We start from the raw sequence: 26,055 nt of genomic DNA on the forward strand, positions 1-26,055 counted from the left end.
CAACTGCATAAGAATCATAGAATCCCTACAGTGCAGAAGGGGGTTATTCGGCCCATCAAGTTTGCACTGACAACAATCCCACCCAGACTCTATCCCCATAACCCCATGTATTTATCCTGCTAGTCCCCCTGACATTAAGGGTCAATTTATCATGGCCAACCAACCTAACCTGCACATCTTTGGAGTGTGGGAAGAAACCGGAGCACCCGGAGGAAACCCACGCAGACACGGGGAGAACGTGCAAACTCCACACAGACAGCCAGAATTGAACCCAGGTCCCTGGCACTGTGAGGCAGCAGTGCTAACCACTGTGCCGTCCCAGAGGTAATAAATGCCTCCAAGCCAGTGTTGCCCATATACAAAAATATTAGTTCGGAGAAGCATAAATATCCTTTTAGTAAAATAAAGCTGAAGTTAACCCAGAAAAGATGGCAGAAAAGTCTAATTAAACAGTATACAAATATGGGAAATGGAGATAATTATTGCAGGCCAACTTTATCTCAACATGAAATAAAGGTGCTCCAGTAAAAGCAGGAACAAAGAACAAAGAACAGTACAGCACAGGAAACAGGCCCTTCGGCCCTCCAAGCCTGTGCCGCTCCTTGGTCCAACTAGACCATTCGTTTGTATCCCTCCATTCCCAGGCTGCTCATGTGACTATCCAGGTAAGTCTTAAACGATGTCAGCGTGCCTGCCTCCACCACTCTACTTGGCAGCGCATTCCAGGCCCCCACCACCCTCTGTGTAAAAAACGTCACTCTGATGTCTGAGTTATACTGCGCCCCTCTCAGCTTGAGCCCGTGACCCCTCGTGATCGTCACCTCCGACCTGGGAAAAAGCTTCCCACTGTTCACCCTATCTATACCCTTCATAATCTTGTACACCTCTATTAGATCTCCCCTCATTCTCCGTCTTTCCAAGGAGAACAACCCCAGTCTACCCAATCTCTCCTCATAGCTAAGACCCTCCATACCAGGCAACATCCTGGTAAACCTTCTCTGCACTCTCTTCAATGCCTCCACGTCCTTCTGGTAGTGCGGCGACCAGAACTGGACGCAGTACTCCAAATGTGGCCTAACCAGCATTCTATACAGCTGCATCATCAGACTCCAGCTTTTATACTCTATACCCCGTCCTATAAAGGCAAGCATACCATATGCCTTCTTCACCACCTTCTCCACCTGTGTTGCCACCTTCAAGGATTTGTGGACTTGCACACCTAGGTCCCTCTGTGTTTCTATACTCCTGATGACTCTGCCATTTATTGTATAACTCCTCCCTACATTATTTCTTCCAAAATGCATCACTTCGCATTTATCCGGATTAAACTCCATCTGCCACCTCTCCGCCCAATTTTCCAGCCTATCTATATCCTGCTGTATTGCCCGACAATGCTCTTCGCTATCCGCAATTCCAGCCATCTTTGTGTCATCCGCAAACTTGCTGATAACACCAGTTACACCTTCTTCCAAAACATTCATATATATCACAAATAGCAGAGGTCCCAGTACAGAGCCCTGCGGAACACCACTGGTCACAGACCTCCAGCCGGAAAAAGACCCTTCGACCACTACCCTCTGTCTCCTTTGGCCAAGCCAGTTCTCCACCCATCTAGCCACTTCTCCTTGTATCCCATGAGCCTTAACCTTCTTAACCAACCTGCCATGTGGGACTTTGTCAAATGCCTTACTCGCAAGGTTCGCAAGGTCGGAGATGATGAGGGAGTCGCAAGGTTATAGAGTTCCCTGAATAAGCAGAAAAATGAGACTTCAAAATTATACATGACAAAGCCAAGGCCAATTCTACACAATAAAATCAAGCCAAAATTAGAAAACACAGAATAAAGGATTAGAAAGACAAAGAACAGGTTATATTAAAGATGGTAGCTATATGGGAGAAAAGGAAATATTCTGGAGAATGAGGATTGGCAGAGATATAAAGTGGTAAAACTTTCAGAGTGGTAGTGGGAATGAATGGGTTAATAGAAGAGCTGGAACAATTACTTGCCTTTAGTAGCTAAGGCATTAGAGTTTAAGAGCAGAGAGGTTATGCTGGAACCATAACGATCATCCTCAACACCGGTGCCCCACAAGGCTGTGTTCTCAGCCCCCCGACTTTACTCCTTGTACACCTATGATTGTGTGGCCAAATTCCCCTCCAATTCAATTTTCAAGTTTGCTGACGACACCACCATAGTGGGTCGGATCTCAAACAATGATGAGACAGAGTACAGGAATGAGATAGAGAATCTGGTGAACTGGTGCAGCAACAATAATCTCTCCCTCAATGTCAACAAAACGAAGGAGATTATCATCGACTTCAGGAAGCATAAAGGAGAACATGCCCCTGTCTACATCAACAGGGACGAAGTAGAAAGGATCGAGAGCTTCCAAGTTTTTAGGTGTCCAGATCACCAACAACCTGTCCTGGTCCCCCCATGCCGACACTATAGTTAAGAAAGCCCCACCAACACCTCTACTTTCTCAGAAGACTAAGGAAATTTGGCCTGTCATATACAACTCTCACCAACTTTTACAGATGCACCATAGAAAGCATTCTTTCTGGTTGTATCACAGCTTGGTATGGCTCCTGCTCTGCCCAAGACCACAAGAAACTACAAAAGAATCGTGAATGTAGCCCAATCCATCACGCAAACCAGCCTCCCATCCATTGACTCTGTCTATACTTCCCGCTGCCTCGGCAAAGCAGCCAGCATAATTAAGGACCCCGAACATTCTCTCTTCCATCTTCTTCCTTCGGGAAAAAGATACAGAAGTCTGAGGTCACGTACCAACCGACTCAAGAACAGCTTCTTCCCTGCTGCCGTCAGACTTTTGAATGGACTTACCTTGCATTAAGTTGATCTTTCTCTACACCCTAGCTATGACTGTAACACTACATTCTGCAGTCTCTCGTTTTCTTCTCTATGAACGGTACGTTTTGTCTGTATAGTGTGCAAGAAACAATACTTTTCACTTTATACTAATACATAGAACATAGAACAGTACAGCACATAACAGGCCCTTCGGCCCACGTTGTTGTGCCGAGCTTTGTCTGAAACCCAGATCAGGCTATTTCCTCCCTATCATCCCGAAGTACTCCATGTGCCTATCCAATAGCTTCTTAAATGTTCCTAAAGTTTCTGATTCCACTATCACTGCAGGCAGTCCATTCCACACCCCAACCACTCTCTGAGTAAAAAACCTACCTCGGACATCCTTCCTATATCTCCCACCATGAACCCTATAGCTATGCCCCCTAGTTACCACTCCATTCACCCGAGGAAATAGTCTTTGAACGTTCACTCTATCTATCCCCCTCATCATCTTATAAACCTCTATCAAGTCTCCTCTCAATCTCCTCTGCTCCAAAGAGAAAAGCCCAAGTTCCCTCAACCTTTCCTCATAAGACCCACCCTCCAAACCAGGCAGCATCCTGGTAAATCTCCTCTGCACTCTTTCCAGTGTCTCCACATCCTTCTTATAGTGAGGTGACCAGAACTGCACACAATATTCCAAATGTGGTCTCACCAAGGTCCTGTACAGTTGCAGCATAACCCCACGGCTCTTAAACTCAAACCCCCTGTTAATGAACGCCAACACACTATAGGCCTTCTTCACGGCTCTATCCACTTGAGTGTCAACCTTCAGAGATCTATGGATATGAACCCCAAGATCTCTCTGTTCCTCCACATTCTTCAGAACCCTACCTTTGACCCTGTAATCCACATTTAAATTAGTCCTACCAAAATGAATCACCTCGCATTTGTCAGGGTTAAACTCCATTTGCCATTTTTCAGCCCAGCTCTGCATCCTATCTATATCTCTTTGCAGCCTACAACAGCCCTCCACCTCATCCACTACTCCACCAATCTTGGTGTCATCAGCAAATTTATTGATCCACCCTTCAGCACCCTCTTCCAAGTCATTTATAAAAATGACAAATAGCAGAGGACCCTGTGGCACTCCACTGGTAACCGGTTTCCAGTCCGAAAATTTTCCATGTGAAAATACATGTGACAATAATAAATCAAATCAAATCAAATCAAAATATATAAAATGTTGGTTAGGCCACAGCTAGAATACTGGGTGCAGTTCTGGAATCCACATTATAGGAGGGATGTGATAGCATTGGAAAGGGTGCAGAGGAGATTTACCAGGATGTTGCCTGGGCTGGAGAAATTTAGTTATGAGAGAGATTGGATAGACTGGGGTTGTTGTCCTTGGAGCAGAGGAGACTGAGGACCATAGAATTCCTACAATGTCATAAGAGGCCATCCAGCCCATTGAGTCTGCACTGACTCTCTGACAGAGCATCCCACCCAGACCCTCCCCTGCACCCTATCACCATAATCCCGTGCATTTCCCATGGCTAATTCACCTAACCTACACATCTCTGGACACTAAGGGGCAATTTACCATGGTCAATCCACCTAAACTGCACGTCTTTGGAGTGTGGGAGGAAACCGGAGCACCCGGAGGAAACCCACGCAGACACGGGAAGAATGTGCAAATTCCACACAGACAGTGACCCAAGGCCGGAATTGAATCCGGGTCTCTGGCTAACCACTGTGCTACCATGCTGCTCTAAGGGGGTGCAAAGGGCTGAAGAGTCTTTTTCTGTGCTGTATATCTCTATGACTCTATGAAATTGGTGTTGTAATTGCTTTTGGCATGAAAGCAGCAATGCTGAATTGGCTATCCCCTACACTCCAACTGAGTTTCTTTTCCATTGACCTCAATGAGGCAGTGTAAAACAGGGAGTGGATTCTAGAATGCCCTTTTTGTGCTATTGCCCAAAATCATTTCCACCCCCTGCTATGGGTCTGGCAAACTTTGGAAATAATGTGTATTGATAAAGGTATTGTATATATTGATTTCCAAAAGACATTTGTTAAGGTGCTATTTATTGAAACATTGAGGCACACAGAATTAAAGAATATTGTGCAATATGAATAGAGAGTTGGCTAAAGCATATTAATTAATAGATTTTTTTAGGTTGGGGTTATGTAAGCTGTTGTGTTTTGGAGATGTGATACGTGGGAGTTTTATTAATGGCTGCTTCTCCTCTCTCTGTTTCCCATACTAATTCTATTACATCACATCTGGCACATACATTAATACAGCAGAGCTCCAGTGAGCCAATAGGAATAAATACCTAACGTCTACTGTCTCCATAAACTGAACATCCCAAACAAGTTCAAAACAAGTTCAACATGAACAATAGTCAGTGAGTCAGTCACTATCAGTAAGTCAGACGGGCTGGAAGTTGTCGCTCTCGGGACGGTTGAAAGTGACCCTCTGGCATCTTCTCCTTCACACTGATGGGAACCTCTGGCCACTTGGTGTTGGCATCACCACATCATTCAAAAGTGTAGTTTCAAATGCCAGTTTGTTGTCACAACACCCTTTATTGTTCACCAAAGGAAAAGGCCGTTGCTGCAGCTTACAGTCGGGTAGTCTTTACTTCGGGGCCTATAATGCCGATCCGGGTAGAGTAACAGGTTTAAAAACCCCCGCTGACCGCTTCCCAGTGGGCGAGCCTCCACTGCCCAATAAAACAGCTCGTACTCCACAAAGCCCCCAGGGAGATGGAATAATGATCTCCCGTGACCTTCGTGATTGTCATAACATCTCTCCCCTCCCTTAGGACCGTGTCTCTCCCAGAACCCTCACTGCGAGGTGAACCTTTTGAATGCTTAGTGCATGATGGTGGTCTGTTGAAGGCGGGGCTGGGTCAGGCAGTGTAAACTGAACAGGCGACCTTCTCTTCCGGAGGCAGCATGACAGGGTTACCAATTTGGATTTTTCCTCAGGTTCCACTTCATCCCGGAGAGTCAATTCTTCAGCTCCCATCTCCAAGTCCGTACCTTCACTATCCAGAGGTGCCAAAGTGGAGTCAGCTTCCAGCTGAGAGCTGGAACTGGCACTGGCAATCTCCATGGTTGGTGGAGGGGCTGCTTGGGCAAAGAATCCCTGGTTCTGAGATGGTCCAAAGTGCTTCTTTAGGGTTGACCCTGAACTTTGACCTTGTAAGATACTGGTCCCATTTTCTCCACAACAATTCCAGGGAGCCAACTGGGACCATCCCCGAAGATCCTCACGTCGACCAGATCAGCCATCGCAAAAGTTCTTTCTGTCCTTGGGGAATTGTTTTTTTTGGGTTTTCTTGTTGGGATCCACCCTCCCTTTGGGAATAGCAGGCTTGATTCTGCTGTTCAGTGTGGGGTCCCTCTCAGACGGGCTGTGAGTGGTTGGTGCCACGGATGCTGCTTCCTCCCTTGGCGTGACCCTGACTCTGCAACCCTCGGCTCGGGAAACGCCATTGGGCCAAAGTGGACGGTTCCATTGTTTGTGGGGCTTCCCACCTCTGATACGGTGCTGTGACCAACTGGACCAAATCTCTTCTCCAAACCAGTCCCTGGTCTGCACTGTGTGAGATAAAGGTCCTGTTTGTGTAGCAATGCTTCCCAGTATCCACTTCTCTCCAGAAGTAGAATTCCTGGCCAGAACAAATTCCCCCTCTCTGAAATGTCCTCAGCTTCACACTTCCTCCTGTTCTGACCATCTCTCCCTCTTGGTCGCATTCAGCCACCTCTCGGTTCTCCTCCGGCCGCAGCAGGGCGAACATTGTTCTCAATTTCCGGTTGAAGATCAGTGAAGCCGGTGGGCACTGGGCTGTCGCGTGTGGTGCGTGGCGTGTTGCAGTAAGTACTCAGGAATGTATTTACCGCCACCCCAGTGAGCCCTCCCCTTGCATCACCTTCAGAGACTGTTTCAGGGTCTGAACCAATCGTTCTGCCAGATCATTCATCACCGGGTGGTACGGTGCTGACCTCACATGCCTGATTCCGGGGAGCTCCATGTACTCCACATGCCTGATTCCGGGGAGCTCCATGTACTCCACATGCCTGATTCCGGGGAGCTCCATGTACTCCACATGCCTGATTCCAGGGAGCTCCATGTACTCCACATGCCTGATTCCGGGGAGCTCCATGTACTCCACATGCCTGATTCCGGGGAGCTCCATGTACTCCACATGCCTGACTCCTTTGGATTCTCCTTTGCCTTATCTGCCAAAACAATCTCGTGTCCCCTTTTTGCCCTCCTGATTTCTCTCTTAACTCTACTCCTATACCCCCTATACTCTTCAAGGGATTCACTTGATTCCAGCTGCCTATGCATGTCATGTGCCTCTTTCTTCTTCTTGACCAGGGCCTCAATGTCCCAAGTCATCCAGGGTTCCCTACTTCTGCCAGCCTTGCCCTTCACTCTAAGAGGAATGTGTTTATCCTGAACCCTGGTTAACACATTTTTGAAAGCCTGCCACTTACCAGACATCCCTTTGCCTTCCCACAAACTCCCCCAATGAACTTTTGAAAGTTCCTGCCTGATACCATCAAAATTGGCCTTGCCCCAATTTAGAATTTTAACTTTTGGGCCAGACCTATCATTCTCCACAGCTATCTTAAAACTAATAGAATTATGGTCACTGGTCCCAAAGTGATCCCTCACTAACACTTCTGTCACAATTCAGCATCATCCAAGTTAGGACAGCCCCACTGGGTGAGGCGCCATGTACAAGCTGCAGCAGTAACTTTGGGTTGAAATGAGCTAGCACTTCAGAGGCTGCTTTACTCCCAGGGAGGCCTCCTCACAATCCGGAGTCCACATCCACAGCTGCCCTTGCTCCAGCAACCGGTGCATTGCTTTCAACACTGTCGCCGGATCCAGGACAAACTTGTCACAGTAATTGGTAAGTCCCAAAAATGACCTCAACTGGGACAAATTATCTGGTCTTGGGGCCTTCGTGATGGCCTCCACCTTCCATTGGCGGCCTTGTGCAATCCATGGCTGCCAATGATATGGCCCAGGTATTCAATGGAGTTTCTTGTCTTGGAGGCTGTGCTCCTGCAAGCTCCTTAAGGTGTCCTCCAGATTCTTCAAATACCCCTCCTCCATGTCCAAGATAACGTCCAGGTAACATTGGACTCCTGAGCAGGCGATGGCCTAGTGGTATCATCGCTTGACTATTAATCCAGAAACTCAGCTAGTGTTCTGGGGAAGATGGTGGAATTTGAATTCAATGAAAAATATCTGGAATTAAGAATCTACTGATGACCACAAAACCATCGTCAATTGTCAGAAAAACCCATCTGATTCACTAGTGTCTTTTAGGGAAGGAAATCTGCCGTCCTTACCCGGTCTGGCCCACATGTGACTCCAGAGCCACAGCAATGTGGTTGACTCTCAACTGCCCTTGGTCAGCGAGGGATGGGCAATAAATGCTGACCAGCCAGCAATGTTCATGTCCAACAAATAAAAAAAATCCACTCAATATTTGGTGCAGAGCTGGAGTTGATGTAAAGGCAAAAAGGAAGTCGCTTATAGCGGAACAGGCCGCTGTGTGTGACTATCGTTAGCAGCAGCTGTGAATCCTTCACTACCTCCCGTCTGCAGATAGGCCTGTGATAGGTTCATTTTGGAGAATTTCTTTCCCGCTGCCAGATCACTGATTGGCTCCTCTATGAGAGGAAGTGGGTACTGGTCCACACACAGCGCTGGGTTACTCTCACTTTAAAATCCTCACAGATTCTCACCGAGCTATCTGGCATCCTGGAGTACATTTGCGAACCCGCAGTGCTCTGCCAGCCTCTTCAGAGTTGCCACGGATTGCGCCGTGAACTCCCCTTTGAGTTGGTCTTGTTTGTAGAATCGAGAATGCGCAGCAATCATTAACGGCGTTGGAGTGAAGTGAGCCTTTAGTACCTCACACAATTCCTGGTAATTCTTCTCAGCCTCTTTATCCAGTTGTACCAGACGCCTCAAAACTGCAAAGGTTTTGCTCTCTGTGGTACTTAGGAAAACTGGAACCACCAGATCCTCGTCCACATTATTCCTCACCAGATAAGCACTGAAGTGCTCAGTATAAGGTATACAGCTCTCCGCCTCTTCATCGAAGGGGCCTACGGCCCCAAATCTGGCCGCCATTTTGTTTTTCTGCCAGCTGGAATTTTTCCTCCCAAACGAGTGTAGGCCTGAAGCCTCCTCCCACCATCACCGGCAGCAACATGCAGCCCGAGTCCCTTCAGTATCTGCTTCCCGAGTCCCCTCGCTGTCCGCTTCCCGAGTCCCCTCGCTGTCTGCTTCCCGAGTCCCCTCGCTGTCTGCTTCCCAAGTCCCCTCGCTGTCCGCTTCCCGATTCCCCTCACTGTCTGCTTCCCGAGTCCCCTCGCAGTCCGCTTCCCGAGTCCCCTTGGTGCCCGCTTCCTGGGTATCCACTCCCCAAGTCCCCTTGGTGCCTGCTTCCTGGGTATCCACTTCCCAAGTCCCCTTGGTGCCTGCTTCCTGGGTATCCACTTCCCAAGTCCCCTTGGTGCCTGCTTCCTGGGTATCCACTTCCCAAGTCCCCTTGGTGCCCGCTCCCTGGGTACCCACTTCCTGAGTCCCCTTGGTGCCTGCTTCCTGTGACATTTTTGGCCAACTCCCAGGTAAAGAACAAAAAACAGTGCAGCACAGGAACAGGCCCTTCGGCCCTCCAACCCTGTGCTGATCATGATGCCTGCCTAAACTAAAACCATTATATATTGAATGTTGGGGTATGGGGTGCAGACTGCCCCTTCAAGAGTGCAGGTCACGTGACCCGGGGGCTGCTCCAGTGTGGGACCCTGTTGGGCAGTCTTAGACCTGAGTGTGAAAGAGTGAACTCCTTCAGTAAACAGTAATATTCAAGCCTACCTCGTGATTCTTTATTCACCCTTAGACCAGAGAGGCGTACACTTATGGAGTATGCACTTCCCCTCCCATCCTATTCATGTATTGATCTAGTTGCCCCTTAAATGCCGCTATTGTACCTGTTCCCACCACTTCCCTGGGCAGCACGTTCCAGACATTCACCAAGTCCTACCTCCCTCTGAACGGACCATTCAAAATGAAGTCACGGCAATCAGAACACTCCTACCCATTCTGCGTGGGGAGGCCGCGCTGCGGTTCCTTTCCAGCGCTGTCCTACAAAGTCCCAGGGCGATGCCCATTGCCCTCCCACTGGACCAGAATGGAATGGCAGCAGGATGTGTAGGCCAAGAAGCCGCCTCACCGTTAGTTATCATGTATGCCTCTCGGGACTAAGGGTGAGTAAGGAATCACGAGATAAGCTTGAATATGACAATACTGGGAACTGTTTATTGAAGGTGTTCGTTCACTCATTAACACTCAGGTCTAAGATTGCCCACCAGGGTCCCACACTGGGAGGAACCCCCAAGTCACCTGACCTGCACTCTTAAAGGGGCAGTCCGCACCCCAAACCTCAGCATTCAATATATACAGATATATCACGCAATTGTGAACCTTTCACTCTTTGTTTTCTGGCCTCTTAAGAGTCTTGTTGTACAGATATTCCTGAGGGCCCAGAAACTAGGGAAGCATCAAGGCCCAGGATTCTTCTCCTGTTCCTGCTCCAGGGATAATGGAAATGGAGGAGACAAGACTTGAGCAAAAGAAACCATTTAGAATGGTACTTGCATGGAGGTCAATGGAGGTCAGGAAAGGAAGTGACATTGTCAGTACCTTGGTAGGAATAGAGTAGAGGGAGATTTTGAGATGAGCTTGCAGAGGGCGCGAGATAGGAGAGAAACTGCAGAAAGCTGCCAGTTCAGCACCCGGGAAGACGGGAGACTTGGGGATTTGATGAGGATTCGGCAAAGGCAGTTGAATAGATGGTTTTAATCTTAAGGTGGGATTTTCCAGGCCTCCTGCCATGTGTTTTCCTGCAGGGAGGTGGCTCGCCACTGACTGTCAGCAGGATCTTCCAGTCGCCGATGTCCTGCTGCCAGGGAACCCATCGCGGAGGTGGGGGGGTCATCTTCGGCAGGACAGGAAGATCCCGTTTGGTGGGGGGGGGGGGGAAAAGAGCTGGAAAATCATACCCTTAACATGAAAAATTCACAAGCTTCCCAGGTATTGCTGATAAAAAGGTACAGGGGAGAAAGATTTAAGGCAACTGTCACTTGGTGTTGAAGCAAAGAAACCTGTTCTTCCCTTCGTGAGGCTTTTCTGATTGTTCAGAGAATGATATAAACTCTGTATATCCAACGTTGTTTATTAGTGCCATTGGTGAGGCCTGGCAATGGATTACTTGTCTCTTCAGTTTAGCAAGACTCAAGAAAAGGAGGAGAAAATATCTCTGTGAAAAGTGGCGCAGACGGTTGACCTGCATGGCCAGTTTGCGGTGTGTAGCTTCAGGAAGGTTTGTTTTTAATGGCCTGATACTTATTCTGTTGTTGTCAGCAAGGCATTGTTTCATTGTCTCTCCTGTTTGGTCAGCTTCTGCAGGTACACACCATCTGTTCATCTCTTTTCAATTTTTCTATAGGCTAAACTAAACTTGATCCATTCACAATAATTAATCTTGGCTTCAGATTGCTGTTTTGACTTTATACACAACTATTGAGGTCATGAATTTCTATATTACCCCAACATAGAAGCAGCAGGATTGTGTGTGCGCCTTTCCAAGCAATACTGTCTATTGTAGTCTGATGTGAAATTAATGTCTCTCTGCAGGAAGGTGATACGGACGCACACTTTCTCTTTATGTTTCCAAATCTCCTCTCGTTACGAGTGAAATTAACGATGATGGTGATGCCTGCTGTTAGATCGTAAAATGCAATAAAGAGTACATTTGTACATCGTCTCTCTGCAGTACCGTTAATTTGCTATCTCTGACAAACACATGCAATAATTTAACATTTAATGCCCAACATTTGTATTTTAATGAAAGGGAATTAGCCGGCGATTCATGCGTCAAATGCATCATCAAATATTTGGGAACGGTGTTCTCAGTGTCACTGAAGTTCTTTAGTAGGTTTGAACAAAAACAAGTGATGAATATCTGACACATCAGGACAGAAGGTGTGTCTGATAAAGCGATCTTTCTTTCTGAAAAGGATGGCAGTATTTTTAAGGCTGACATTTCCTCAGCAGATGAATGAAGTAATGTGATGAGACATTGTGTGGTCTCGTTGATGTGATTGATTCCCGTCAACCTGCCTTGAACTTTGATTTATTTTGTTTGTTGCTTTCAAAATCTCCATCTGGTCCCGAATGGTTTCCTGTTTAACCCCATGTTTCCCCCTGATCCTGGTTTCAAACACCCACCACCAATGAACAGGATTATCTGTCTCATTTTCAGTAGTCCTCATCACATTAACATCTTCCTTTGCGAACAGATGGATCACTAGGACAAAGTACTGAGTAATTTGACTCCTGTTTGAGACGATAAACTTTCCAAATCAAACTAATAGAAATTAGTGTTCTATTTTCTCAAATCACATAGCTTCAACAAGTATAATGTATTCCACCTGAAACTGCAAAATAACATGGCTCCTGCCAACACGCGCACTCCTTCCCGGTGAGGAGTTTAATGAGAATTAATTTTTGACGCATCACATCTTTTCATTATCATAAATCAAATCATAAAATTGAATTTGCTGATTTAAACACAGTTTGAACTTTAATATTCACACTTTTCAACCAGATTTTACATGAACAATTACATGATTATTTTACAGCGTTCAAAAATGTACTTTTCTTGAACTGTGACACAAATGAGCAAGAACAACTCCATGTTGTTTATGGGATCTTGCTGTGTATCGATTGCTTCCCTTCAAAACAGTGACTGCATTTCAAAAGTACTCTGCGCGGGGTATGTTTGGATGTTTCTCAGATATCTGAGGAGGTGTTACATCAATGGAAGCCTTTCTAACCAGCAAACATAATGGGAATTCAGTTTCACTAACTGGACCGGTCACCAACATGTAATCTGGAGTGGAGCATAAACACCAGCTTGCACTGCTGGGGCTGAATGGCCTGTTTGTGCCACTTGTTAGATATATAGCACATTAGATTCCACAGAGAACAAACGCTAAATGTTGATTCACATTAAACCAAAATTACAGACAGAGGTTGCGGCACCTTCAGCCGGAAAGCGAGTCCGTGCTGTTCAGAGAATATTTTATTATGAAATCACGACTCTTGAGCCGATAGAAAAGATGTGAGCGTTTCCTGACAGAAATAAACCAGAGTATATCTGGTTATATCTGGGGGGGTGGTGGCATAAAGAACAAAGAACAAAGAACAATACAGCACAGGAACAGGCCCTTCGGCCCTCCAAGCCCGCGCCGCTCCCTGGTCCAAACTAGACCATTCTTTAGTATCCCTCCATTCCCACTCCGTTCATAGTGGCATTGTCACTGGATTAGTAATCCATAGTCCCAGCATAATGCTCTCAGCACCCATGTTTGAATCCCACCACTGCAGATGGTTAAATTTGAACTCAATTAAAAACCTGGAATTAAAAGTCTAATGCTGACCATGAAGCTATTGACAATTGTCAAAAATAACAGTCTGGTTCACCAATGTCCTTTAGGGATGGACATTTAAAATTTATTTATTAGTGTCACAAGTCACACTGCAATAAAGTTACGGTGAAAATCCCCTGGTCGCCACACTCCGGCGCCTGTTTGGGTACACTGAGGGAGAATTTAACATGGCCAATGCACCTAACCAGCACGTCTTTCAGACTGTGGGAGGAAACCCCACAGACACAGGGAGAACATGCAAACTCCATACAGCCAGTGACCCAAGCCAGGAATCGAACCCAGGTCCCTAACGCTGTGAGGCAACAGTGTTAACCACTGTGCCACCGAGCCGTCCTCACCCGGTCCGGCCTACGTGTGACTCTAGACCCAATGTAGTTGACTCTTAAATGCCCTCAGGGATGGGCAATAAATGCTGGCCCAGGCTGAGGAGATTCATTGCTTTCTCACCCAATCCCTGGTGTTAGGATTGCATTCTGGTCTTTCAGGTGTAATTGCTGACTTTCAGCACCAGAAGCCAGTGATTGTAATGACCGCAGCGGGGAATGGACAAGGTGCAAGAATAATGGTGACCAGTCCAGTTAGCAAAACTGAATGTTTGCCGGTTAGAAAGACTTGGATTGATGCAGCACCTCCTCGATATCTTAGAAACTTCCAAACATGCCCCACACGGATTACTTTTGAAATGCAGAAACCGTTTGGAGGGAAGCAATTTAGACACAGCAAGATCCCACAAACAATATGTTGAGTGGTCAGCTGATCAGTTTCATTGGAGGTGTTGGCCTCTTTTTAGGTCAAACCAAATAAACAAACTCAGATTAAGTCAGGACAAAGTAAAAGGGGCAGCTCCCCAAAAAGGAGGGGGAACAGCCCGAACAGAAATCAATGAGGGAAAACTATTTGTCACAAAACCAGGAGGATTTTTAACATTTGTCTAAACTAAATCCCATTCATTGAGCAACTAATAGTGCAGCAGCAGCCCATTATAGACTCAAATGGCAGCTCGGTTTCTGAGCTCAGGGCCTGAGTGTAGGCCGCAAAAAACCCATATTCTTTCCATTTAAAGATGAAAGCGCTGCCAGCTGCCACATGAACTTCACTAACTAGATAATATATAAAATTTCAACGTGGTGTCAGTGCTGTTACAGAGGAACCTTTAAACATGGCCTTGCCATACAGGATGTAAGTTTCAAATGTGTTTTGCAATAATAACTTTCCACTGGCTTAGAGTTTGCAGTTTATGAATTATCCATTAATTTTTTGCCTGCTAACAATTAGCGGGGATTCAGAGTTGTTTGGGCTGGTTAGATGGTTAAGATTTCAATTCCCATCTGGGTATTGAAGTCTGAACATCACAATCTCATTACAGCAATATCTCCAACAGCATTCAGGCTTGGGCAACTAGGGATGGATAATAAAAGCTGGTCTAGCCAGTGATGCTCACACCCTGTGGAAAAATAAAAACATTACAATATAAAGCTGCTGTGATGTCAGCACTAACTTTCTATTATGCGATTAACTGTGAAGCACTAAAATAAATAATGAAAGGTATATTCTGTGTGCTGACACATTTAAACAGCTGTGCACATACAGGAGGAGATGGTAATGTAGAGGAAATGGTAACGTAGTGGAAATGTCTCTGAACTAGTTATCCAGCGGTCTAGGCCAATCTCTGGAACAGGAGGAGTTCCAATCCAATCAGTGCACTCTCAAAATTGAGGCTGGGTGGGGAAACTGCCCCTAATTGGCTGCTTATAAGGACCTCAGTTAGGGATAGAGCTGTCTTTGGCCTTGCCTTCCCAGTAGGGAATTCACAGGAACCCTGCCAGTGGGGGCCTGAAGTTCTGCCTTAGTATTTTTGAGCAGTTCCAATCTTTTAAATATCTACTTTTAATTCTATCCAATTTCTCTGTTATATTAACTGATGTACGCGGGCAGGATTCTTATATTAACTGATCTGGATATCGAGAAAGGGAAACTTATTCGATTACACAGCTTTGTTAGCACTTTATTTCCTGAAAATTAAAAGTCTTTATTTTCTGCTAGAGAAGTCACTGAAAAGTCATTAGTAATTTTTATTTTCGATGTTAGTAATCTTCTGGACTCTCCTCTTTTCTAGTGACCTATGGAATGACCAGTTCAAATGCCTATTACTACACCAAGGTCATGTCAAACCTCTTCCTCTCTACTGCAGGAGATACAGGGGTCACCTTTCAGACTATCCACAACATGGCTGACTTCTGGACTGTGAGTAGAACTCAATGAACCCAGCACAATACATTTCTGTTATAACATTGCAATCTGCCTGGCATAGTAGGTGAGAGATTACAATGTTACTTAATAATGTCTAACGCACCAAAATATTCAGAATAGACATTTGGTGAGTTTGCAGAAGACTTTTCTTTCGGAGCCTCATGTTTTAGTGAATAAGTTACCATGAAATGAACAGTTTTAACAAAATTTTAACAAAATGTAGGTAAATGTTTAAATTCTTTGTACTGAACAAAAATCCCTGCACAGACTGTAAAAGGACTTAACAAACCCAAGAAACTATCAATTGTTGGTGTTCCTCATAAAGTTGAAAGGCTTCAACCACCTTGTAATATTCTAAGATATACTTTTACAGCTGTCATTGGATTCAGAGCTCACATTACAGCAAACAGATGTTTTCTTTTTAAATACAATTCACTTTATCAAAGGGTTTTCATTCACGAAATGTGTACATTTGGGCTGCTGCAAAGGAGGCAGAGTCATCAGTTCTACAATGCTGCCTCATTGTTTGAATGGAGTGAACCATTATGTCCATGTTGACCTGATGGGCTCTAGTTTCTGAGCTAAGCCCTGTGCCAGGTTGGTGCTGGACATCTCTGTATTCCTCAGCATCAATGAGCCAAGGATTTCACTGTGTGATCCATCAGTGGTCTTCTGTAGGATGGCCTAATGAAGCCCTTGCTGAGTCCTCTGCAGCAGAACCCATGTGTGCCCTTGCCCTCCAGTGAGCTGGCACCTGTGCCATCCTTGTTCACTGTCCTGTGTTTGTTCAGAAGGAACACTTCAAAATGCAGCTAATGAAAATACAACAAAACTTACTCCAAATTATAAATCAAAGAAAGAGTTTAAGAAACATCATTACTCCAAACGTGGGGCCTCACCCTGGGCCACTCCAAGCTCCCCACAATTCTACATACTTCCTTATTCATAGTGAATCAGCTGGTCAGCTGACTATTACATCACTATGATTGGTTCTATGTTTTACTGGGTCAGCTGACCCTTGCATCTTATTCCCATTGGTCACATTACATCCAATACAAAGTTGTCACTGGTTAGATTCAAACAAATTCCCTTTGTTTCTTTTTTAAAAGTTTCAAAATAATTTAAGGCAACCATCCTCCAGTATTCTTAATAACTTTCCAGCATCTGCACCCTTTGTAAAACAGTCAGATACCTGTAGATTTGCACCAACCCAGTTAAATTTGGAAACTTCCTTGTTTTCCAGCATTTGTTTAATGCTGGCCAAATCAATTCTTACTCACTTTTCTGTTCCACTTTTGTTGAGTGAACATTGTCCATATAACACTCAGTTGGTACTTTCTTACCCAATGTGCCCATAAAAAATAATTCTGTTAATGAGTCAGATAAATATATCCCCATATTCAACATCTCCACTAATGCTCGGGTTTCAGCCGTCAATGTGCTTTTGACGACCTTTTTATTTTCTTTGCTTCCCAGGCCACTGGGAACATTTTCCTTCCTTCCCTACCAGGAATATTATGAATCCGGAACCGCTGGAATTTCCATCTGGTAGATTGGCATGTGAAGCATCATTAAACACAACCAACTTCACATCTTCCGGTTCTCCTAGTGCTGGGAATTTAATTACACATTCCTCTAATTTTAACTTTTGTAATGTTTGATTAGCCTGCAAGATCTGACTGTGGTGCGCCTCAACATATTACTGAGCTCTAGAACATTATAGGTCCCATCTGGTCTTGTCTGTGTGCGTAGCCAATTTAGCTGTCCCATCATACTCCTCAACAATTCTGTTTCTTTTTCATTGGCCCGTTCCTCTTTTCCCATCGACCTTTCTCTGGTGACGAGAATGGGATCAATACTGTTTAGATATCCCTGTTGAATCACCACTCTCCACATCATGGCTCATCGTTATACCAGATGTATTTGTCGGATATCAAGACCAAGATATCGAAAAGCACCAACTGCTTGACTCCCTCCTTTAAATTCTGTTTTCAGCTTCTCAGTCACCATTTCTCAGATTCTTCTGTGCCTCCCCATGGGAAATCATCCACATGCATCACAAAAATCCCAGCTAATTTTCCCTTAGCCTTCCAGTAAAACATTGCTGGATCTGCTTTTAACTGGACACAGCCAGTCTTCAGTAATACAGATCGTACAGAGAAATACCAAACCCTTGATGCATCACTTAACCCATATACACATTTGTTCAATTGCCACAAATGTTCCTGTGTATTACCTGCTTCTTTGGGTGGCCTCAAAAAAACCTCTGAAATGTTTCGCCCTGCAGAAATGCTGCTTTGATAGCTATTGATTTACACATCCAATTATTAGATGCTAGAACAAAGAAAAGAAATTGTCACTTTCCCTGCTGTGGGTGAATCAACCCTAATGTCTCTCCCATCCAAATGTTCGTCATACCCACGGGCTACTAATCTGGCTTTAGCTTTATACGTTCCATCTTGCAAAACTTTCTCTGTGCAACCCCACCTATGGGACAAAGCAGGCTGCCCTTAATCTGGTGCCTCGGTGTACACTCCAAACTCTTCCCAACTGTCCAGCTTTGTTTGGCCTCTCTTACTTCTGCGAGCTCCATTTTGTTTGGGGCTATCAATACTTCCTTATCATGGGGGCTTCTACTCCTATTCCTATCATTGGTTTGATTCCTAGCCTTCCTCGTTAAGCTCCAGCCTCTATTGCCGTGTCTGTTTCTGTCAGGGCTACTCTGACTGCTGTTCTCTGTTGTGTCACCTTAGGTCACAGATTTGTGATTTTTTTTCCTGGGTTCATGAATGTTTACTGTCTCATCCACAGGACTTGGGTCTCTTTTTTGTTTCCATCTGTCCACCCCATTTTCCAAATCTATAGCTTTGATTCTTGCCCTTGCTCTTGGATGTTGAGCCAGTGTTTGCACTTTCCTGAGGCCTTTGCTGCTTTCCCGATTATAGTGGCTTCCCTCCACTGCCTTGACCCTTTGGGTATGTACGATACCACTGTGCCTACTTTGGGTAGCTGAACTTTTGAAGTAGCAGCTTCATTCCCCTGCTTCACTGGTACTTTATCAACAGATTCCCTCTCATCTATTGTTGACAGATCCTCATAATAGCTCAGCGTATGTGCATGTGAGGTACAAGGTGCCTCCTGTACTTCGTTTACATGCTCCAAATTCAAACCCAAGTTCCACTATCGAAGAATGGGCTGGCACTGTCTGGTTACCGTGTTGTACTACAACTACCTTGCCGTCGGTTCCTATCACTTTCCCGGGCCCTTTCCACTCTATTTTGCCCTCTTTTATAGTAGACCTTACCCCCTTTCTCAAAGTATACCCCCGATGGTCTTATACGATGCAATAGGGCCTTTATCTGTTCTGAAACCCCAGCCTTAATGAAGGCCTTTCTCCCTGCATGGATAGCATTTAAGTATGCAGAAAACATGGAGCGAATGCCTGTCCCTTCTAGCGCTGGGGGAGCATCTGTTAATACTGACAGCAACTTTAGGTTCCTCCCAAATACCAACTGGTGTGAACTATAAACCCCACCATTTGTAACAAATTTTTTGCATACACTGCCTATGCTAATGCAACCTGCAATTTACAGACCAGTTGACGCGCCAAAATCTTGTGCAATATGTCATCTATAAACGCTTGATTTCTTTCAGAGGCCATTACTGAATGGGATCTCTGCTGCAGCGTGCAGTATTACAATATTTAAATTTTCACATCTTGAAAATCATCATTTGCGAATTCGCCCCATTGTCCATCAAATTTTGACAGTGGCCCCAATCCAGTGGGTCATAATTTTATCTATAATAGTCTTTTTATCTTTGCTGTAAATCACCGTGGATATGCTAAACCGGGTGGCCATGTCCACAAAGTGCAATAGATTGACGCCTCTGTCCTTGTCCCATATCTTTAGATCCATCGTCACTACATCATTGAAATCTCGTGAGAGTGGTAGACTCACAACTGGACACAGGGGTGTCCTCCTATATTTTATGCAAATTTCACACAGTTGATATTTGTTTTATGAGATCATTATATCCTTTGTCCAGCACACCTGCATCCTGCAGCAGTGCTCTGTCTCTTGGTGCTGGATGACCAAACTGCTTATGGAGTTTCAGAATAATCTTCTTTTTGTCCATCATGCGGTTGTCTGTTAGCGACACTAATGCTTCATGAATCCTTTGGTCTGATCATTTCGGTTTGCTTAAAGGAAGACAATAATCACCAGATCGTGTAAAATGTAGGTCCACAGTTTTTCCCAAATACCACAGCTTTATCCTGTTTCAAATCAATGGTCATCTGAGCTTTCTTCAATCGCAGACCTGCTTAACAACAAAGGTATATCACTGGAAACTACATCTGTACTTATAAATAAACTGATTCCCTCAATCATACAGGGAAGTATCTCCTTTCTGGAGGATGTTAGAGTGTTGTCATCTCCAAATCTAAAGCAGGTGGAACTATTATGTTCTTTTACTTCCTTTCAGTCTTTATGATCAAGAGATCCTAAACAACAATCTTGGCTGCAGACAGTGGATGTACATCCAGTATCTAAAACAGCTCAGTTGAAAGAGTCTATCATCAGGACGCTCATTATGGGATTCAACTTTTCTGCCACCGAAACAATGCCTTCCTGGTCCTTATCCTCGTCACTGTCGGTTTCCACGTATTCTGTGCCACATGTAGTTTCAAAGACACTATTCTTTTCGGGCAGTTTATAATGGAGCGGTATGGGGAATCCCAATGGAAACAGTGATTCACAATCCCTTGAGCATTCCTTCGATTTAAAGTCTTTTATCAGTTTCCCATGTGCGTCTTTTCCCATTTTCAAATTTTTTTTTTTCCGGTTTCAACACTAGGTCTGTTATGAGCGGAACTGTCTCTGTTTAAAGAGCCGTGTGTACCATTTGGTCTGACATTCGGCTGAGTCACCATTGACTCCTCCGTACTGGGCACAATGCATTCCGGTCTGTATTGAACAAGGTGGCGGGGAAGGATTGTTTCCCAAAAAACTTCTTTAATGATGCTGCCATTTGATCAAAGAGGGGTTCTGTTCCCCTTAATTGTATTCCAGTCATTACTAAATGAGTATCCATGTGCGATAGACATGCACAGTCCAACAACTCAAAGGCCAATACTGCATCTGGAAACTCCAAATTAAATTTCATTAGCCTGTTACAGCCCCTATCAAAATCCATGCTATATTCTACCATGGACTGGGTATCTTGTCTCCTAATCCTGTCAAACATCACCCATCCTTCATAATTCTCCAAGAACTCATCTTTTTGGTAGAACTTATCTAAGTATTGTAGCAGGAACTGTAGCCCTTCTTCTCTAGTTAGGGCATCTGCCGCCTAATCGGAAAATACTTTGCTTCTTACCTTGCTCCTAAGCGGAAGTGACAAAGCTAATGCCATACCTTGCTTTTTTTTCCCCTCGGTATTGTGGTGACAAGGGTCCACATTTCCACCTCTGCCTTCCATTGCCGATATGGTTCGGCATCTGAAAAGACAGGGGGACAGTCCAATCCCACCGGTTTACTTCTACCTCCTGCCATGGTTGTAGCACTTATTCAAAAACAAACACCAAGTTACAATGGGTTTTCCTCTGCTACCAATGTTTCATCAGAAGTAACTCTTCAAAATGCAACTAATGAAAATACAACAAAACTTACTCCAACTTATAAATCAAAGAAAGGGGTTAATAAGGAAACATCATTACTCCAAACTTGGGGCCTCACCCTGGGTTAATCCAAGCTTCCCACAATGCTACATAGTTCCTTATTTATAGTGAATCAGTTGGTCAGCTGACTATTACACCACTCTGATTGGTTCCATGGTTTACTGGGTCAGCTGACCCTTACATCTTGTTGCCATTGGTCACATTACATCCAACACAAAGTTGTCACCGGTTACATTCTAACATCCTGGCTGCAGGCCATTCCCCTGCTCAGTGTCTCATTACTTACAGCAGTAAAGGCTGCCTGCCTAAAATCTATCCCCAAGACACACCAAGGAGCTGAGCTGATGGCTGCCAGTGTGTTCCTTCATTATTACTTTCTTTTCAGTCTTCCTCCACTGCCTGGCCAGGCTGAACATGTTGGGTTTTTAAAAAAACGCTAGCGTAATTCTGTAGTGAGGCAATCATATAAAATATGAGCAGAAGTAGGCCATTCGGCCCCTGGAACCTGCTTGCGATTCAATAATATCATGTCTGACCTATTTGTGTTTAGAGTTCCACATCCCCATCTACTTCCAATAACATTTGATTCCCTTTCCGAACAAGAATCTATCTACCTCCACCTTGAAAACATTGTGACTCCGCCTCCACCTCCTTCTGAGTCAGAGTTCCAAAGTCTCACAACCCTCTGTGAGAAAACATTTCTCTTCATCTCTGTGCTATAAGGTCACCCCTTAATTTTAAAACAATGCCACTTCATTCTGGACTCACCCACAAGAGGAAATATCCTTTCCACGTCCTTCTTTTCGCGATCATTCAGGATCTTGTATACTTTAATCAATCCATCCCTCACTCTTCTAAACTCCAGTGGAAACAAGCCCAGTCTGTCCAACTTATCCTTATAAGACAACCCACTCATTCCAGGTATCAACCTAGTAAACCTCCTCTGAACCACCGCCAATATATTTACATCCTTCCTTAAATAAGGAGACTAAAATTGCACACAATATTCAGGATGTGGTCTCACCAGTGCCCAGTATAACTGAAACACATTCTTATTTTTATATTCAATTCCTCTAGTAATAAATGATTAGCATTGCATTAGCCTTTGTAATTACTTGCTGTATCTGCACGTTAACTTCTTGTGACTCATGCATTTGAATACCCAGATCCCTCTCCACCTCAGAATTCTACAATTGTCCTCCATTAAAGTAATACTCTGCTTTTTTATCCTTCCTGTCAAAGTGAATAACTTCACATTTTCCCACATTATACATCATCTGTCAAATTTTGCCCACTCTGTCTGAATACTCCTTATGTCCTTTTCACAGAATAACTTCCTATCTATCTTTGTGTCATCTGCAAATTTATCTACATGCCTTTTCTCCCCTCATCTAATCATTGATAAAAGTTGTGAAATGTTGAGGTCCCCTATGGAATCCTACTCATCACCTGCTGCCAATCAGAAAAAGACCCATTTATGCATACTCTCTGTTTTCTGTCAGCTAGCCAATCTTCAATCCAGGCTAATATATTATTCCTTACACCATGAATTTTTATTTTTCGCAAGAACGTCATCAAATGCCTTCTGGAAATCCAAGTACAGTACATCTACAGGTTGCCCTTTATCTACAGTGCATATGACTTCTTCAGAGAACTCCAACAAATTGGTTAAAACGTGGGCCACAATTCTCCAAAAATGAATCAAAATGCTGCGGCCGGTGGAAAAACCGGAGTGTTTTGGCTTTCCGCTGACAGTGCTGGCCAGGTGCATTCAACTACTCTCTGGTTGCAAAAAGTCCCCAGTGTGAAATACGCTAGCAAGCTCGGCTTCACTGAGATCTGGTGAAGCCGGATACGATGCCAGCCTCCCCTCCTTCCCCCACAGACATTGCTATGTCAATGCCAGGCTTGGCACTGCCACCTGCCACTGTGGCAGAGACACCCTAGCAGTGACGGGTGTCACTGCCAGGGTAGCAGTGGCAAGAGGTAGAGCCAGGGCACTGTCCAGCCATGTACCTAACCACCCAGTGACTCCAATGGCCTCCGTGAGAATATCTCTTTATACCATCTATGGGCGTGGCATGGTGTTATTCACGGGTCCTAGGAAATATCAGGAGTCATCGGGGCTAATGGAAATATGGAGTTGGTAGGTGTGAGGGCAATGCAGAGTGAGGTGTAGGGTTCTTCTCACCACCCATTTATAGACCTGTGCCATGTCCCAAAGAAGATGGGCACTCTGACCTATCGGCTTCTGCCCCCCTCCTGCATCCAGAGGTGAAAGTCCCAAGTCCAATCCATCTTTTCTTCTGTGTTAAAATCGTGTGGATTGGCACTGGCCTGGAGAAGGCGGGATCACAGCATCAGGACATAGCCTGAAGCATGATTCCCAGATCCGAGGTGAAAGCCCTGGCCAAATCATCCAGCTGTGTGGCTTCTCCCTCACTGCCCCTGATGTCTGTGCCATTCTCCAGCCCTACGATTCCATGCAGGGTGGGCACCCTCCGCTCAGGGAAAGTGGCTTCAGTGTAAAAGCTCAAATGTCTGCGCTATTGCCTGGACACTTACTGCATTGCTGTTTGTGAGAGCTTGTTCTGTGCGGATTTCCTGCAGTGACTGCACCTTGTTAAATGCATTTCATTGACCGGGTCATTGTGAATGATGTAATCTGAATGCAAGTTATTTCATTTCTTTGAAAAATTCAATATATTAATTGCTCACAATATGTAGCTAATTGGAAATCCAGATGTGCTAATTGCATTTCTGATCAGTAAATAATAAAGGTATAAATGACATGTCACTGGGTATGCAGTTTCGATACACACATTCACACAGTTCATGAATGTGTAATTGAATCATTATTAATAAAATGTTGAGACAAATAGCAGTGAGTGATTTTTGATGAGTGATTGAAACGTGGCTGATCTTTGTAAACATCTCCGTCTGAATGACATTTTTACCCATATTGAGTGGTTTCAGTGAAAATGGCTATGTGTGATTGGTTAAAATTAGGTAACTGCAGTGCCATTACTGTATGAACCATTTCTGTAGAACAGTGAATTAATCTATATTTTGGAGCTTTTAGTTATTAAATATTAATGCTAGAAAAATTCAAACTAGCATAAGACCATAAGATATAGGAGCAGAATTAGGCCATTCGGCCCATCGAGTCTGCTACACCATTCAATCATGGCTGATATGTTTCTCATCCCCATTCTCCTGCCTTCCCCCCGTAACCCTTGATCCCCTTATTGATCACAAACCTACTTCTCTCTTTTTTAAAGACACTCACTCAATGACCTGGCCTCCACAGTCTTCTGTGGCAAAGAGTTCCACAGATTCACCACTCTCTAGCTGGAGAAATTCCTCCTCATCTCAGTTTAAAGGAGCATCCCTTCACTCTGAGGTTGTGCCCTCGAGCAGTGCTGGATAATGTGAAAATCACTGAATTCCTGACAGCCTGTGTTTCTAAAGTAGCAGAAGGAAATTTTAAATGGAATTCTAAATTAATTCAATCAAATGTGGAATGATTGGATTCAATACATGAACTGTCGGAATGTCCTGTCACGCTGGTCAGCAGTACCAGTAATTCCCTACTCCCTCCCCACTCCTCACCTGAGGTGGGTTACTCGACAGAACCAAAAATACCACCAGTCAGAATGATTAGAATTGTCTTACTCCTGGAGCATTGATAGTGAGTGAGAAATGAGATGGGCCTCACTCACTAACCCACCGGGATTCCTCTTGGATCAGGGAGGTTATCACTGCAGACATTACTGAGTAGTAATCTGTGTTCCAGTTACTCCATTGTGATTTAGTAATGTAAAGAAGATTTTGAAACGATAGACAGTGTGTTGTCGCCGCGGGCTGTTTGATATAACTGTTTGATTTCCTATTCAGTATGCACAGGGCCCATTGCTGAATGGATTGTACTGGACCAAGTGGTACAATGGCGATTCATTTGTCCACGGTCCTCGATCCTTTATTTACTATGAGAATATGCTCCTGGGCGTTCCCCGTATCCGGCAAATCAAAGTGATGAATAATTCCTGTGTGGTTCACAAGGACTTTCGGAAAGACATCAGTGGATGTTATGACATCTACACAGCAGACACTGAAAAGAAATCTCCAATCAAAAATGGGACAGCGTGAGTGTATTTACTAAACGGGGATGGGGGTGGGAGTGCTGTGCTGCATTGTCCTGGCTATTGGCTGTACTATATCTTGTTATATTTCCACCACCCCCCCCCCTCCCCCCCCGCCCTTAGAGAGACATTTACTCCGTACTGGTGTACACCAGCACCACAGGGTAATGAGTTATATAGTCATTACTCCTGTTTCAGCTTGTCAGGATGTTTATCTGCAGGACACAGAATGGAAAACTTGATGTTTCTTTAACTAAAGTATACCCACACACATTTTTCATCAAAATTGGAACTCTGGCTTATCTTTCCCTCTCTTACCCCGGGCACTATGATCAGTTGAAATGCTTGTACTATCATTCCAGGTGAGACCAGCTTAGTCAGTACAGTTCAGGGTTCAAACCTAGATCTCCCCAGGTCATCTTAGAATAAGAATCCCTACAGTGCAGAAAGAGGCCATTCAGCCCAACAATCCCAGCCAGGCCCTATCCCCGTAACACAACATATTTATACTGCTAATCCCCTTGACACTAAGGGGCGATTCAGCATGGCTAATCAATTTAACATGGAGTCATAGAGGTTTACAGCATGGAAACAGGCCCTTCAACCCA

General features: G+C 44.7%; 1 protein-coding gene across 1 annotated transcript in view; it reads left to right on the forward strand.

Annotated features, from left to right (window-relative positions):
* The window catches only part of pkd2l1 (polycystic kidney disease 2-like 1), a 93,514-nt gene that overhangs the window by 7,174 nt on the left and 60,285 nt on the right, over window positions 1-26,055 (forward strand). Inside the window, exons 3-4 of the mRNA XM_078224310.1 lie at window positions 15,492-15,619; window positions 25,203-25,450. Of these exons, the coding sequence (XP_078080436.1) occupies window positions 15,492-15,619; window positions 25,203-25,450 (376 nt within the window). The remainder of the gene's footprint in view (window positions 1-15,491; window positions 15,620-25,202; window positions 25,451-26,055) is intronic.

This window comes from Mustelus asterias, chromosome 11 (assembly GCF_964213995.1).
Source record: "Mustelus asterias chromosome 11, sMusAst1.hap1.1, whole genome shotgun sequence".
NCBI classification, from domain to species: Eukaryota; Metazoa; Chordata; class Chondrichthyes; order Carcharhiniformes; family Triakidae; genus Mustelus; species Mustelus asterias.